General features: G+C 44.8%; 1 protein-coding gene across 1 annotated transcript in view; it reads right to left on the reverse strand.

Annotated features, from left to right (window-relative positions):
- PSMB7 (proteasome 20S subunit beta 7) overlaps positions 1–17,974 on the reverse strand; it is a 67,804-nt gene that overhangs the window by 23,370 nt on the left and 26,460 nt on the right. Inside the window, exon 6 of the mRNA XM_051840570.2 lies at positions 8,300–8,358. Within this exon, the coding sequence (XP_051696530.2) occupies positions 8,300–8,358 (59 nt within the window). The remainder of the gene's footprint in view (positions 1–8,299; positions 8,359–17,974) is intronic.

Consider the following 17,974-nt stretch of genomic DNA (forward strand, 5'->3'; position numbering starts at 1 on the left):
AATCTTCTACCCATTTTAATGAATTGTAATCTTTAAGAGTTAAATTTCTCACTGAGCCAAACATGCACTTCCTTTCTTACAAAGAAACAGAATAGAAAAACTAAATTAAGTTACCTGATTAATTTTCTTAATGTCCTCTCTACCCTAAAATAAAATTTGTACTTTCTTTCAGCAATTTTCAAAATACAAGCCCCCACCAAAGTAACACCCTTTTCTAGATTCTACAGTCAAACCCTTTATGCTTAACTGGAAGATGAATTGAAAAGGCCTCAGCATGGTTATCACTACTTTCCCCACTCAGTGAGCCTTTGGGAAATAAACTCTACAACAGAGGAGCAAGTTCGGAGGAAATGGCCCTGTGAACCCCATCATCACACCAAAAACTCGTAACTGACCCCGTGTCATTAGGTCAACTCACAAATTTCAAAATCCACTGTTTTGTAAATACATTGGCACAATGTCTCAATAAAAACCTCTGCTGAGAAAATAAAACCTGGGACGGCGCTAGGGCATAGCAGGTGAAGCTACTGCCTGCGGCAATGGCATCCCATATGGGGGCTAGTTTGAGTCCCAGCTGCTCCACATTCCAATCCAGCACCCTGCTAATGCGCTGGGAAAGCAGCAGAGGATGGCCCAAGTCTTTGGGCCCCTGCACGAACTTGGGAAACCCAAAAGAAGCTCCTGGCTCCCGGTTTCGGAGTGGCTCAGCTCTGGCCGTTGTAGCCATTTGGGAGACTGAACGAGCAGATGGAAGACCTCTCTCTCTCGCTAACTCTGCCTTTCAAATAAATAAATAAATAATTATAAATAAATTTTTAAAAAGAGAGGAAATATAAATAAAACTTGAGATTTATTACCCATAAATACAAATTTCTATGCCTTCACTTCTATCACAGTTTAATACTATAAACTCTAAAGGTGAAGCAGTCAAATTATTTCAAAGATAGATTAGCCTGGGAGCTACTAAGTAAAGTTGCTTCTAACTCCTTTTTAATGCACCCACTCGGCAAGTCCTGGGAGAATGCCTACTATGCACCATTACCAAGCCAGGTAATGGAAAGAGAAATGAGTAAGCCACAGTCTCTGCCTAGAATAACTCCCAGGTAAGCCCAAGGGGAAAAATCAGAAAATAAGAATTAAAAGACCACTCAAGCCAGTGTTTAGGCTACAACTGGGTGCCTTTTTATCTGCCTTAAACTCACATGCGTAGTAGGCAGTTTCTCTGAAACTTGAACCAACCGTTATAACTTTAGGCAATCACTGGCTCAGATAACTTGAAACGGCAGAATCCCGGCTAGCTTTGACTGGTCTGCTTTTTGGACCTATAATCTCCCAACAAGCATTTGACCTGAGGCCAGCGCTGTGTTATAGCGGATAAAACTGCCGCATGTAATGCCGGCATCCCATATGGGCGCAGCTTGAGTCCAGGCTGCTCCACTTCCGATCCGGCTCTCTGTTCTGGCCTGGGAAAGCAGTGGAAGATGGCACAAGTCCTTGGATGCCTGCACCCATGTGGGAGACCCAGAAGAAGCTCCTGGCTTCGGATTGGCGCAGCTCCGGCCATTGCAGCCAAATGGGGAGTGAGCCAGTAGGTGGAAGACCTCTCTCTCTCTCTCTGCTCTCCTCTCTGTGTGTAACTCTTTCAATTAAATAAATAAATCTTTTTTTTTTTTTTTAAGCATTTGGTCTTTGCCCATCTTCCTCTTGCTTGTGTACTTAACAGGGTGTTTGGCTTGACTCTGTTCAGTACTGCACACTGTTTGAGAAGTGTACTAGTCAGTTATCTTCCTAGCTCTCTCCAAAAGGGAGAAAGAGGAAGGACTCCTCCGTTCCCCAGGAAGCCTCTGATGACTTAGATTTTGCTTCAGCTCAGGGTTATCCCATCTCAACTCCACAAACACATCCTGCACATCAGGCACTGAAGAACAGAGGTGATTTTTTTATTTTTAGAGATAGTTTCTTTTTCACCTACCAATTTGGTGTTTTTTTAAGATTTTTATTTTATTTGAAAGAGTTAGAGAGAGAGAGAGAGAGAGAGAGAGAGAGGAAGAGAGAGAAAGAGTCTTTTATCCGTTGGTTCACTCCTCAAATGGCCCAAATAGCTGGAGCTGAGCCAATCCAAAGCCAGGAGCTTCTCCCGTGTCTCCCATGTGGATGCAGGGGCCCAAGGACGTGGGCCACCCTCCACTGCTTTCCAAGGCCCATTAGCAGGGAGCTGGGTCGGAAGTAGAGCAGCCAGGACTTGAACCTGCATCCATATGAAATGCCGCCACTGCAGGCCAAGGCTTTAACCCGCTGTGCCATCACTGGCCTCCAGAGATGATTTTTTTTTTCTTTTTTTGGACAGGCAGAGTGGATAGTGAGAGAGACAGAGAAAGGTCTTCCTTTTGCCGTTGGTTCACCTTCCAATGGCCGCCGCGGCTGGCGCGCTGTGGCCGGTGCACCACGCTGATCCGATGGCAGGAGCCAGGTGCTTCTCCTGGTCTCCCATGGGGTGCCATCCTCCACTGCACTCCCGGGCCACAGCAGAGAGCTGGCCTGGAAGAGGGGCAACCGGGACAGAATCCGGCGCCCGACCAGGACTAGAACCTGGTGTGCCGGCGCCGCAAGGCGGAGGATTAGCCTAGTGAGCCGCGGCGCCGGCCCAGAGATGATTTCAAGGCCTCTGCCTTCAGGGAGCTCCCACTCTCAGTGGCAAAGTGGGGGAGATGTCCTCCTAAAAACAGCTACCAAACAACAGGACAGCTATGTACAATGGAGCACAGAAAATAAACAGAAGTGGAAGTCACTGAGAACCCCAGTGGCAGAAACCAGCGGTGGGAGGAGAAAGCAGCAATGAAGCACTCACTATGCTCATAGAACAACACACACACACAAAGCTGCAGCTGACCTCGGTTCCCACAAGTTCCACATTCATCCCTGGGTGCATACATGAACACGTTTTTATTTGTCTTAATAGGAGGTGCCCAATTTTATGTGTCTTGGAGAAAAATATAAACAGTATACCACATTCAGGATTTCACAGATACAAAGTAATTTTTTTTCTTGCAGGAGATAGAGAGACAAGAGAAAGGGAGCCCCCAGAGACCAGTTCATTTCCTGAATGCCCCCAATGGCCGAGAATGGACAGAGGCCAAAGCCAGCAGACGGAACTCAATCCAGGTCTCCCACAGGGGTAGCAGGAACCCAGTTGTTTGAGCCACCACCTTTGCTTCCTAGGTTCTGTATTAACTAGCAGGAAACTGGAGCCAGAGTAGCCCAGGCACTCCGATACGGGGCATGGGTCTTAATCACTAGATCGAACACCTACCTCAACAAGCTGTATTTTAAAACCTAAATTAAGATGATGAAAGGGGCACTTGGAAGGGAAAGAAATGCTCTGCATGAGTTACCTGGGTAATTACTAATGCCAAAACCCATGGAATTTTATGTTTAAGATCTGTGTATTATTTTATTATGTGCATGTTACACCTCAATTCACACACACACACACAAAGAGTCAAGGAAAGCTTTCAGGAAAAATAATAGTGCAGGTGAAATCTGGATATGGCAGAAACCTAAAATATAATAATGGTGTGTAAAGACATGCTCAAGACAAAATGTTAGATTAGCCCTGTCCAGGAAGTTTTCTAGTAGCTACATTTTAAAGTCCAAATGAGTACATTTTATTAATACTTAACCAATACTAAAACCAGTACCATTTTAACAGGTAATCTATACGAAGATTACTAATGAAATATTCTTTTAAAATTCTGTAATAAAACTGAAATCTGACACATGTTTTCTACTCACAGCTCCTCTCAGCTGACTGGCCACACTCAAGCACTTGATAGCCATATACAGTAGCTGGTAGCTACTCCATGGGACAGGGCAATGAGGCAATGAGAAAGGAGAGAGTATTAAAGATTTCTAAGCAGGAAAGGACTTCCATTTCATAATACTATAGCGTAGCTCTACATTATACGAAGCACAGGTTTATAGAGCTTTGTGTCTTTTTTAAGATTTACTTACTTGAAAGTGTGACAGAGAGAGCTACACAGAGAGGGAAGAGAAAGACAAACATACCTGTTCCATCTGCTGGTTCACTTCCCAAATGACTGCAATGGCCAGAGCTGGGCCAGGCCAAAGCCAGGAACCTGAAATGTCATCTGGGTCTCCCACGTGGGTGGCAGGCCCCAAGCACTCTGCTGCCTTCCGAGGTGCAATAGCAGGGAGCTAGACAGGAGAGGGAGCAGCCAGGAATCGAGTTGGCATCTCAAGCAGGGGCTCAACTGACCGCACCACAATACTGGGCCCTGTAAATCTCTACTTTAATAATAAAGCCGGCCAGCGCCGCCATGGCTCAATAGGCTAATCCTCCGCCTTGCGGCACTGGCACACCGGGTTCTAGTCCCGGTCAGGGCGCCGGATTCTGTCCTGGTTGCCCCTCTTCCAGGCCAGCTCTCTGCTTTGGCCCGGGAAGGCAGCGGAGGATGGCCCAAGTGCTTGGGCCCTGCACCCCATGGGAGACCAGGAGAAGTACCTGGCTCCTGCCATCGGATCAGCGTGGTGCGCTGGCCGCGGCGGCCATTGGAGGGTGACCCAACGGCAAAGGAAGACCTCTCTCTCGGTCTCTCTCTCTCACTATCCACTCTGCCTGTCAAAACAAAACAAAACAAAAAAACAATAAAGCCAAGGGATTGTTTCATGAGTTGGGCCTAAAAATTACTGTCTGGCAATCAATCTAGTCACAGTAATCTGCAAGTGCCCGTGGCAATGCCACTCTCTGTGAGCGCACAGTTTCTGTGCGCGCAGCACTGCTCTCCTGGCCTCTGGCTAGGACAGAAACCTTTCCTGTACTGAAAGGAAACAAGCACTCACTCGCCCCACCGTGCAATCTCTAATTAGGCCAAGAAAGTAAAGTAACAAAGGGCTTCTTGCCACAGAAAAACAGAAAGAGGAAAATTAAGTTTGGAAACGTGAACCCAAATGTCTTTGTTTCCATGAGTCCTGTACAAATGCAGAGCCAGAAATGACACCTTGGGCAAATTCTCCCCCACAAGACACAGTGTCCACTCAACTCTGCAAAGCAGCCTCAGCCTTCCACCAACTCGGCTTCATTCATGTTCAACCAAAGTAGTGTGGTCAGCACAGTCACCTGTTTAGTCTTCGCAGACGTTTTTTGGGGATCTAGTAACATTTTCAAAGTATTCTCTACTGGCAGCTGTCATACTGTTTTGTTTTGTTTTTTTTAGATTTTTATTTTATTTATTTGAGAGGTAGAGCTACAGACAGTGAGAGAGAGAAAGAGAGAGAAAGGTCTTCCTTCTGTTGGTTCACTCCCCAGATGGCTGCAACAGCTGGAGCTGCACCAATCTGAAGCCAAGAGCCAGGAGCTTCTCCCAGTCTCCCACGTGGGTGCAGGGGCCCAAGGACTTGGGCCATCTTCTACTGCTCTCTCAGGCCACAGCAGAGAGCTGGATTCGAAGTGGAGCAGCCAGGACTAGAACCGGAGCCCATATGGGATGCCAGCACCACAGGTGGAGGATTAACCTACTGTGCCACAGCACCGGCCCCTCCATTTACTTTTAAACTCAGTACTTACAGAAGCAAGTACTACCTTCACCTTAATATTGATTTTCTCTGTCAATGTGCATCCAGTTTCAGTAAGTCAATGTTTACCTGTTTTCACCAGTTGCCTGGAACTTTCAACTTGAATAACCAATCAGAAATAGGAATTCTATTGTATCTGTTTCACAGCTAATGCAGAAAACTACGTGCTCTGAGGTATAGACATGATTAATCTAAGAAACATTCTTCAGAGTGATAATATCAGAAGTTTTATTGAAGGAATGCTTCTCAAAAATCACTTCAAGGTCGGTGCTGCAGCTCACTAGGCTAATCCTCCGCCCGCAGCACCGGCACCCTGGGTGCTAGTCCCAGTTGGGGCACCAGTTCTGTCCCGGTTGTTCCTCTTCCAGTCCAGCTCTCTGCTGTGGCCTGGGAGTGCAGTGGAGGATGGCCCAAGTGCTTGGGCCCTGCACCCGCATGGGAGACCAGGAGAAAGCACCTGGCTCCTGGCTTCGGATCGGCACAGTGAGCCAGCCGTAGCGGCCATTTAGGGGGTGAAACAACAGAAGGAAAACCTTTTCTCTGTCTCTCTCTCTCTAACTCTACCTGCCCCCCCCCCCAAAAAAAAATCACTTCAACACAAACTCCAAGGCTTTTGAATCATCTCAAACCCAAACTCTTGTTTACATAAAATTACTTTTAGCAGAGTGTGAAGACACTATTAATACACCTCAGACTTTCAACTTTTTCTTCAATTCTCATTTTTCTTTATCATATGGAGGTCCCAAACACCTGGAAACAAAGCTTTCAAGAACACTTGAGAAGATGAATGTGGTTTAGGGTGGGCTTGACACTTCAGAGGCGAGGGTCTCAGCAGGGCTCAGGTGGCTCCTTCTCCCTGCGCCTCTTCAGTTCCCTTGGTCTGCAGAGCCCGAGGAGTTCCCCTTCTTTAGTCAGAAGCCCAGGGAACTTTCTTTCCCCTTTTCATTTTAAGTAACTTACTGTATCTTGTTTTTTCTCTATGCATGTAAGAATCCCAAACAGAACATAATGCTGATATGGGAATAAATTGTCACACTGAGAAATGAGAACAGAATCTTAACCTCATTTACAGTTTTATACTTGGACCTGTTTACTATTCTTCATTAGAATAAGAGACTATCCTATTTTTGTTCTTTAAATTTTTATTTACTGGAGAGAGAGAGAGAAATCTTGTATCTCCTGGTTCACTCCCCAAATGTCCACAATGGCTAGGGCTGGGCCAAGGCCAGAGACAGGAACGCAAATAAATGAGAATATAATCCATGTCTCCTATGTGGTGACAGGAACTCAATCATTTGAGCCATTACCTTGCTTCCTAGGATCTGCAGTGGTAGGAAGCCGAGGTCAGAAGTGAAGTGGAGCTGAGGATCAAACCCAGGCACTCCAATGTGGGACAGTGGTGTCTGACCTGACAGGCTACACATCCATTCCCAACACTATCACTTTTAGTATAAATCAGTTACCTAAATCCTGTAGTTTTAATTCATGAAGATGTCCAAGAAAGGGAGAAATCTAGTCCAGTCAAACTATTTATTTGTGTCCTCCTCACTTTCAAAAGGCATAGCAGCTTCTGGCAGAAAAGTCAGTGCTAGTAGATCAGTATCCACACCCCGAGTTCTGTGGCTTTCATGCCCTTGGCCCGAATCTAAGAGACAGAAAGAGCTTCTTCCAGCAATACTTGGTGCTCCAAGAACAATGAAAAGGGAGAAGAACAAAATATTTTTCATATACCATCTTCTTCAAACATGATTATATATAAAGCATTGCCAAAAAGTAATCCCAAAGATGTCCTATGGTGGTACCTCAATAAAAGAATACTGCAAAGGGAGAAATGGCAGAAACCCATATACTAAGAACAGGGTAACCCTCTCATCATCAACCGCCTACTAACTGTTGAAAAGAAACTAACATACTCCGCAAAAAAATACAACAGCAAATGATGAAGGCTACTCAGGCCTCAGCTGTCTACCTACTGGCCAGCAGTGTGGATGAAGCACAGTGAGGAATTAATGGTGCCATGAGTATCCTGGCGTTCTGAAGACACCTTTGAAAGTGGCAAAAGGACATCTGTGGATTCATTCCTGGATATGTTGGCAGGGGCAGGGGGCTGCTTAATGTGGGTCCAGCTATCCAGAGGACACCATCTCTTCCACCACCTATCAGGACAAGCTTTCTTACAGACATATAGGAGACACCAGAATCCTTTACACAGAGAGGATTTTACCACACGCATGCTCTTGTCCCTACCTTCCCCCAGATGCAGAATCATCGATGGGGATTTTAAAAACTGTCCCTATTTCCAGGTCAGGTCTGTATGACATAGCAAAGACGTACACAGTTTCTCTATTCATAGAGAACAGAAAAACCCGTCACTGTGAGGTACAGTGACACAGAAAGCAGAGTGCCCAAGAAAACATTCCACACTGCAGCAGCACTGACAGCTGGCAGGGCTCCTAGACAGTGCAGAGCCCAGAGCAAGAAGCTGAAGAGCAGCTGGCTCCCCAAGCCCTAGGGAGGGCACCGGACGCCCACTGAAAAGGGAGCTATCCCAAGAAGCAGTCTCCTCAGCAAACACACTGTCTGCCAAAGAACATTCCGGCACCCAACGAGGCTGCACCAGCTTCAGAGCAATCAACAATCAATTTGTCAATGTTGGACGCACAACTGGAAAAAGAGCTGAAAGAGACACTACAGGGATTTTACGTACCTCCATATCTGGCCTAAACTTATCTTCAAACACAGCCATAGCTGCCAAGGAGCCAGAACCTGTAAGAAAAAGGAACACTCAGTGTATTTTACCAACTCCAAGCTTCTCCATCTCAAGTTTACCTTGGGGTACCAAAAACTGAAAAGACATGCCCAATGTCACATTCAAGTATAAGTATTGGCCCTAAAGGGCCACACAAACCAGGTTAAAAAAAAAAAACTACTTCAAAAGCCTGAAGTCACACTTACCACGACCTCGGGTAAGACTGCAACTGGCCTTATGTCTGCTACTGACTAGAGTAACTGTAAATTATTCACAGTAAAATGCTGAAGCATGAAAATGAGATTGTGGAGAACTAATGTTTTTTCAAAAAGTGAAGGCCACATAATTTCCTATATCCTGTGCTGCGAGCCCCGTGCTCCATCTACATTGTGCCTTGGCGGGCTGCTGGGGATAGTGCTAAATACCAAGCCAGTTAGAAAGAATACATTGTTTTAATGAGCTGGCCCTGCTAGAGTCACCTTGACAGGGAAGAAACTACCGCACCAGCAATGGTAATAGGACTGCGAACCGCAGCCACCAGGTTGTTCCAGCTACAACTGTAAACCACTTTATTATGTGGCATTTATTTGGAGCTATTATTTTTAGTTTGTACTTTGAAGAGTAACAGCTGAGTAGACAAAATGACAGACAAAGAAACAAAAATTTATTATCACAATAGCAAATGGCTGAGAGGTTATGGTGCATAGATATTAACAGACAGCAAATTTATCCCTACAAAAGTAGGATTACAAAGGCATTACAAATAAGCATGGGCTCCTTTGAATGCAGGCTGGAGGCAGCTCAGCACTATTTGAAAATCTGAACTTGCTTTGTTCGGAAACCGGAGAATGTTTACAAAATCATCATCTTGTCTTTACCGGGCTCTGGTAATATTTCAGAATACTCTACTTTTGGTTAGAGGATAGAGTTGGCCACAATTTTTTACTCCAATTAGAAGATTTTTTTGGCATTTATTACTTTTTAACTTGTTTTGCATAACACTATCTATTTAGCTGGGTCACAGAGAAAACCATATTTTCTATTTAAAATGATTTGTGTACATCGCTTGACCACCTCAATGGTTTAGCAAAGGAAAAAGGCAGCGATTAAACAGTTTCAAATGAGGTGTCCTGCTGATTTTATCAAGTCTGCTGAATGTATAATGAAAAAGGAGAAGCTGACAGCAACAGTGCACTGAGAAAATACAGACTACCTTATCTGAACCATTTAAGGAGGTCCAATTATAGATCAAATTTAAAGGGTAGAAACAGCAGATTTACAGACACAAATCAATGAACATGGTAATCCCGATGAATATGACAGATACTCCTGTTCCGGAATATTGCTGCGGCTTAGGATCATTACCTTCCCAGCACCGGCTACATCACAGCTAAAGCAGTGGGGAGTGCCAAGCGCAGGCCAGCATTACAAGCAATGACTATTCATTTAGGCTTTGAGAAGCAAAAGGCAACCCCATTTTCCCCTCTCACAATTTTTCTTTTGTTAATAATAACAATAAAAAAAAAAAGCTAAAATGGTGATCTAAAGGGAAGTTAAAAGCTCTCTGTAAAGCAGACAAAACTTAGCAGATGTAAAACCTGTGCACTGGGAGACCATGAGCAATATGCAGAAGCAAATTCACCAAAACAAATCTCTGAATTTCACAGTAAACATATCCTTGAACACGTGCAAATAGGGTCCAATTCCACCAACGCTTTCTGAGACGCACTTTTCCTCTGAGATCCAGGAACCGAGGGGGAAAGTATCCTGAGTTCCTATTCTAAGGCGCAGGTGAGCAGCAGCCTCAGACTCAACAGTAAAGAGCAAGCTGGCACAGAACACAAAGGACAGTTGTCAGGAAGAGACCAGAAACTGCAACGAGGGACCTCCGAAAGCAAAATCCTCTCTAGACACCAAGTACTCCTGCAGAGCACCCAGCGCAGGCCTGCCTTTTCCAGCATGCTCCGAGAACACCTCTGCGAAGAGCCAGGGTAAAAGGGCTTGTAAAAGGACAAGGGAAAGGTGTTAGCCTAAGAGCCAACAACTCTGGAAAATAGTAGAGTTGATGCTAAAAAAGAAAGCCACGCTTCCCTTAACAGCATTTTTCTTCAAAACTTACTCGCCATTTTTTCTCTTGGGCCACCCTCTTTGGTAGTTTCACAGCAAATAAATTATTTTTCCTCTATTATTTTCCCTAGGCACACATATATCCTACTGCTCCATTTCATTTTGTACTTTAAGAAATGAGAAATATTTCCCTCCCAATACAATTATTTTTCCTTTATCAAAGACTTGTTCTCCTTACTTAGGAACAATACTGCAGACCAAATTTCTACAAGTAGAAATTACATGCTATTCCCACAGACTTACAACAAGGGTCTACCCAGCACAGGGACAACTCCACATTACCAGAGCCAGGTAGCTTTGGAGTTTGCTTTGTTTTTTTTTTAATGTTCCTAAGAGCTAGAGCAGATAAACAGAGAACACAAAAGCTCCTGCTACATTGTATGTCTGTTTCCCCTTAGACCTGGACCCCCAACACACACACACAAATTTTTCTGGAAAGTAGGAACTTCCCAAAATGCCTGATTCTGCTTCTTCTGAGATCAAAGACAAGTGAGCCCCAAAACAAACTTGAAAAGATTATTTTTTGAAAATATATTTTGAAAAAGGAATTCGATGTTTAAAATAATTTCTAAATCCCTTGCAAATTAGCTCCTGTTCCCAGCTTTTAAAGGCACTCCTTTTCAGAAGGACACAGAAATGGCAGAAGATGGAGCACAACCGCCAGAGTCAGCAGGTCTCCAGGCGCTGGTCCTGTGTCTGAGACATGAAAGACTGCAGCGAGACTCCAACACGCCTGCAGCTGTGCAAAGTGGGAGAGGACAAGATGCCAACCCTACATAATTTCAAGGCAGTGCAATGGGGAACACAAGGAACAAGGCGTTGGCCATTGAGAGAAAGACAGTAAACTCAATGAGACCATATAGAAATTAAAATTAATCTTACAATTAAAATTCTTTAATAAATTTATTAAATAATTAAAATTATTTTATTCAAGTTTCCTAAACTTGATTAGTCCAACATCGAACTTAATACAAGTCATCAAACATCACAGTACAGCTGTGCACATGGTAGTCACCACCGTGTGACCTACTAAACATTCAAATGTCATGTCATTTTCCCCATAAATCATTAATAATCCCCTGAGGTATTCCATTATTTCAGCATCAAACTACCTAACCTAGCACTCTTCTTCATACATAAAATCAAGGCAAAAATCTCTTTAAGGATCCTTTCCCCTGATTTTCTATCCCAAAAGTAAAGATCCCTCAGCATTGTCTGGTTTCCCATCAAGGAGTAAGTATACAGAAAAGGCATGGGACAGTGGGCCCAGTACAGCACCCCTGCTTCATATGACAGTGTGTCACAAGAAAGAGATGATGTCACATAGGATCTGCTTCCCAAGCCACAGGCTGATGGCTGTGGCAAGGGCTGTGGTGAGGGCTGTGGTGGACTGGTCACAGTCCAGGAGGGAGGAGAGGACAGCCAGAGGGAAGCAAGTAAGGCATTGTGCTAAACACCCACCAGGAGCTATTTAACATCGCTGAAGTCATCCTCATGGCAGCCCATTAAAATGGTAGCACATCTTGTCTAGGATTACAGAACTAAACAGTACAACAGCATGATTCCTGTCTCGGCTGAGCCGACGTCACTCTCATAAGGAAAGTTGTACATGCCTCAACATACCTCAGAGAGGACAGATCTGACCTTCCACAACCAGGTCTCTGCCTCCTTCCCTCCCAAATACATAGACACCTGACACTCCATCAACACCACACTGACAACCATCTCCTAAGCGCCCATGCCACTTCAAGCCTATCTCAGCTTGGTACATGGTAGTCCCTCCACCCCCTTGACAGTCCATGGAACTCCTGGTTACCCTTAACCCCAGCATCTTCCCAGAAGCCTCCTTTGATCACCACTACACCCCACTAGAGAACGTAGCTCTCATCTCTGCAACTTGTACATTCTTTCATGGCCACATTCCCCACACGCAGTAACCTCCAGCACGTGGCACACTAAGGGTGTGCGTGTGAATTAAGCTGTGCTCAACTACAACTATTAACGTACAAACAGGGGAGCCAGGGAAACTCTGAGCCAGCCCTAAAGGAGGGTGATAGCAGTAAATGCCTCGATAATGCGCAAAAGGACACTTACTGCCTAATTTACCATACGAGGCAGAATATACGACAAACTCAAATGCAAAGCAAGTCCAATGTTCAAAAAAGAAAAAAGACCTCAAAACCACAAAACCGTGTCCTATTAGATGTCCAAGTCTGGTTCAAACCACTGTGCTATCACTGGAATGAGCTGCCCTTCATGGAAGCTGTCTCATCAGTAGTTCCATGTAGCTGGCTCCTTAGCAACCTTCAGCCAGACTGCCTTTTCTAGCCCACCCACAGTTACAGAGTAGCCAAGTGTTGCTTCCAGAACAAAGCTCTTCAAACAGAAAAACAAGGTGCATTCAGTGACCAGCATTTAGAAAGACACCTGTGCACAGCCACTGAGATGGTTATCCAGCCATTGCCTGCCTTCCATTGCACCTCCTTCCTCCCCACCCAAGCCCACCCAACCACCTACTCTGTTCCACCACTCCAACTCCAGTCCACTCAGCAGTTCGACAATGCAGAGTCTGAGACGGGGGGAGACACTCAACTCAGCCTCCTTGCAGCAGTGGGGCCAGAAACCATGGTCTGCACGCCCTGATCCGCACCCGCTGCTCCAGTGGTCAGCGTCTATCCCTGGCTGTCCCCGTCAGGTACTCATTAAAATCCTGTGCCCCACGCCCAGTGGCAGCCAGAAAGAAGACACAGTCTGCTCCCTGTCTGCCAGCCAGGGTCTGACACACCCACCGACCCTTGAGATGACTGGGGGCTGCCCACAGAGCACCCATGGCCCAAGGGCCACAGCTCCAGCCACCACGCTTTTAAAAGTATCTGTTTTTACTAACAGCAGGTCACTGGCTTAAAAAAAAAATCCTGTAAAAAATGTAAACTATAAGCCCTAAACTCAAAAATACATGCAACATGCATCACATTAACAACTAAAAAAGAACTTACAAATAACATCAATACTGCAACAGAAACAAGAACACAGCAGTTTTAAAAAGACAAAAGGCAGAGGCCTAAACGCATTTACAAACACTGTTCAAGTTCAGTAGTAATCAAAAGAATAGAAGTAGAAATAAAACCACCATGTTTTGCCTTTTAAATTAACAAAGATTAAAAATAATAATAGTGTTGACAAAAGTGTGATGAAATGGATAAGCTAACACACTTGGAGAAGCAAAAACAGAGATCGCTGCTAATGGGCAAATCAGAAATATCAACTGGAGGCCGGCACCGCAGCTCACTAGGATAATCCTCCGCCTGCAGCGCCGGCACACTGAGTTCTAGTCCCCGTTGGGGCACCAAATTCTGTCCCAGTTGCTCCTCTTCCAGTCCAGCTCTCTGCTGTGGCCTGGGAGTACAGCGGAGGATGGCCCAAGTGCTTGGGCCCTGCACCTGCATGAGAGACCAGGAGGAAGCACCTGGTTCCTGGCTTTGGATCGGCGCAGCGCGCTGGTCGCAGCAGCCATTTGAGGGGTGAACCAACAGAAGGAAGACCTTTCTCTCTCTCTCTCTCACTGGCTAACTCTGCCTGTCCAGAAAAAAAAAAAAAAAAAGGAAATATCAATTGGAAATCATAAAGATACAGTTACATAAAAACCACCAAACAAGCAATTCTACTGCCAGAGAGTTATGAGTTACCCTAAAGAAATAACTGCAAGTTATTTATATAAAAATATCATTGTTTAAATTTGGGTGGGGGGCAAGGAAGAACCACAACAATAAACCTGGAGATGAATGTAAAGGTCCAACAATCAGGAGCCAGAGGGGAAAGACAGTAAAATACTACATGCTGCAATACATGTTCAGGTCACTGAACATGACAAAGTACAAGTATTTTTTGGGCAATGGAAACACGTTAATGATACAATATTAGTGGGGGGAAAACAAAACTCAAAGCAATATTAACAGACAAGTAACATATTACACAAATCTGAAGGAACAGAAATCAAAATGGCACGCTTATTTCTGGGCAGTGCTATTTTCCCTTTTGTTTACTTATATTTTTAAATTTTCCTCCAAAGAACATGCATTACTTGCAATTTTTTTAAGCATAATCTTGGAGAAAATCCAATGGAAGAAGATGGAGAAAAGAAGCAAAAGACCAAGACCCTGCTGGCTATCGCGGTCTGTGTAACAGCAGCAGCAGGCATCTTAAGGCTTATTCCTTAAGTCTGCACAAAGGAGCCTGAAGGTCAATCCACGCAAAAGCCCACAATTGCAAAGAATGACAGCAATCAGTCATCACACAACAAACAGCCCAAGTCTCTACCACTGAGAGGGCTGCCCTAGGACTGTCTTAGAGGCCCACTCAACGTAAGGATAAAGTCCGCTGAGCAGATCTGCACGGAGGCAGACCCCACTCATCCAGAAGGGAACTCTGCAGCAGAGTACTGAGCCGACTACAGCAGGTGCAGCTACACTAGATACACATGGCATTTAAGAAATCGCAAAACACAGGTACGTCCATCAGTTTTGTTTGCTCTTCGGACACTGCAGGTTCTAATAGTCCCATTTCACAAAAAGGGAAACTGAGCTTAGAGATAAGAAACTTTCCCAGATCACACAGCCAGTGGGATTTTGAAGCCAGATCTTTCTGAATTTAAAGTGTGCAGTATTTTTTCCATTCTACCATGCTGCCTCTGAAATAGCAAAGCCAAATGCTTGAAATCAAGATTAGCAAGTACGCCAGGAAGAAGCAGCTCTTTTCTTAGCTCCCCACCCCAAAAAAGCATGCCTTCCAATTTGCCTTTTTCTTCGGATTTCATCAAAACGATTACCACACATCTGGATATGGTTAATTTGGGTTGTTTTGCTTGGCAACTCAAATGAGACTGGAATTTTAGTTAAATGTTTTAAATGATTAAACATATGCATTCACTGTTTAGCAATGCCACTCAAGTACCTGTTCTAAGAGCATTTATTTTAAAGGCCTCATTAAAAAAAAATTAAACACACAGCGAAACTAGTCTCCATTTTCTAAAGCCTCAAGTATTTTTGATCTTAGCTTATCAACAATCAAAGAGGTTGATTATCCTTTATTCCAAATGCTTGCAACCAAAAGTGTTTCTTTTGGATCTTGGAATATTTGCACATAATAATGAGGTATCTCAGGGATGGGATCCAAGTCTAAACCCCAAATCCATTTATGATCCATATACATCTTAGCCTGAAGGTAATTTCATGTAATATTTTAGCATGCCTGAATTCTGACTGCAACCTGGCACCTGAAACCAGGTGCAGGATTTTCCACTTGCAGGGCTGTGTCGGTGCTCAGAAGTTCTCAGAGTGGAAGGTTTTGTTTTTAAGTTCTAAAATGTGGACGGTCTAGTTTTATTAGTGCATTTTAAAATGCCACAAGGTGCAGAGAGAAACCCAGTCTCCTTACAGCAGCGGTGTCACCTCACTCGATGTTTACAGAGACAGGGTGGAAATTACCCAAAGATCTGCCTGTCTTCTGGAGGACTGCAGATTTTGGGTCTGGGATGTCCAACCTGTGGGTTCAATCTGAACCTAAGTTTTTCTTAAAGAGCACCACAATGCAGGAGAGAATCTGAAATATATCAAGAAAATTTTACACCTAGATACTGTTTTTAACATGGCTCTACACATTCAAAATCCTGCATTATTAATAAGGTTTGGAGATAGTGATTTTCTAAATGAAACACTATTTTTATATGTCAGTTCACTAAAATGCTGAAGCAAATTTAACAATTTTTTTTTTTTTTTTTTTTGACAGGCAGAGTGGATAGTGAGAGAGAGAGAGAGAGAAAGGTCTTCCTTTGCCATTGGTTCACCCTCCAATGGCCGCCACGGCCAGCGCGCTGCGGCCGGCGCACCACGCTGATCCAAAGGCAGGAGCCAGGTGCTTCTCCTGGTTTCCCATGGGGTGCAGGGCCCAAGTACTCGGGCCATCCTCCACTGCACTCCTGGGCCACAGCAGAGAGCTGGCCTGGAAGAGGGGCAACCGGGACAGAATCCGGCGCTCCGACCGGGACTAGAACCCGGTGTGCCAGCGCCACAAGGCAGAGGATTAGCCTAGTGAGCCGCAGCGCTGGCCAACAAATTTCACCATTCTATAATCCACATTACTTGACATGTTATGGAAACAGTAAGACTGAAAGAATTTTCCAAAACCTGCTGTACTAAGTCAAACTCAAGGAAGGATCTGAAAATCAGCAGTAGAAATTCACTTTTTCTAATAAAATCTATAATCACAAACTCTTAGACTGGAAAAAGGAAAAGTAATTATGGGAGGTTTTTTAGGTCTCAGACTGAGAACTCAACTGCTGAGGGTATGTCCCCATTTTATAGACAAGGAAACTGAGGCTTGACTAGTTTAAAATAATTTGCTCAAGGCAATACAGTTAATAAGTGTAGCCAAGATATAAATCTAGTTCTCATGGTTCTTGAGCCTATGTACCTTTTAGAAGAGGAACTCCCCACTCTTCACTCAAATAAACTACTCCGAACTGCCCCGTAACCCCCCTCCTGCCCCGTAGGCTCTGGGAACATAAGACACAGAGGAGGGGACGTATCCCTGGGGTTCCCCAGCTGTCTGCCCAGGCGCACTGCTCCAGGAGGCATCCTGCCCTCAGCACCATGCGAACGCCCCCTCTGAAACCATACAGTGCAGCAGCCCCGCTGCCTCACTTTCCTTCCTCACACAAAAGGCATGACAGGCAGCTGCATCTTCCTCAAGAGGGGATACCAGGGCAGAAGGAGAGGCATGACACAAAGCAGAATGCCAGGACATAGTAAGAGCTCAATGAACGTTAGCTATCATAATGGCTCTAAGGAAAGGTCCCCATCCCCCAGTGGCTTTTTTACACAATTATTCCCAATGAGTCCGCAACTTTAAATGCAAACAGCGTTCTTCAAACTTCTTCTCTCAGAGTCACAAAGTTCTGAGAGGTGGCAGCAAGAAACAGGCTTCACCTGCCTTCCCCAAGTTAATTTAGCCAGATCATCTCAAGAAAAAAGCTGCTCCTTCTGCTAAGGAGTAGTCCATTTTAAGCACCCCAGGACCTGTTTGCCACCATGGCCTGCCAAGGTGGAAGATATATGCAGTGATCAAAGAGTCACCCGTAGGACTTTCTAATCCATCAGTGTCGGCTCTCCCTGACATAGCGCTTACTCACATTTGCAATTGTTAGTCAACTGGCCACTCAGCCTGGGTAAAATCTGGTGCTTTGCACAGACCCATGGATTGCGATCATTTTTCATTCCTTCTCTGCCAACAAGGCCTCGTCTCCTGGTATTGGTGCTTGCTCTAGAGGCCAACAATGCCCATGTATGGATGGCTGATTTATGAATCTGAAGCAATGATGGTGCCAGGGGAATGCATTCAGCCACTAGAGAGCAGTGAAGCACCCCTTGTTGCTCAGTAAAACCGAGCCGCGGATTCCGTGGTTTAATTGTATGCGTGCATTTCATTATAAGTCTTGGCCAACAGCTTCCT

Source organism: Oryctolagus cuniculus, chromosome 1 (genome assembly GCF_964237555.1).
Source record: "Oryctolagus cuniculus chromosome 1, mOryCun1.1, whole genome shotgun sequence".
In the NCBI taxonomy this organism is placed as follows: Eukaryota; Metazoa; Chordata; class Mammalia; order Lagomorpha; family Leporidae; genus Oryctolagus; species Oryctolagus cuniculus.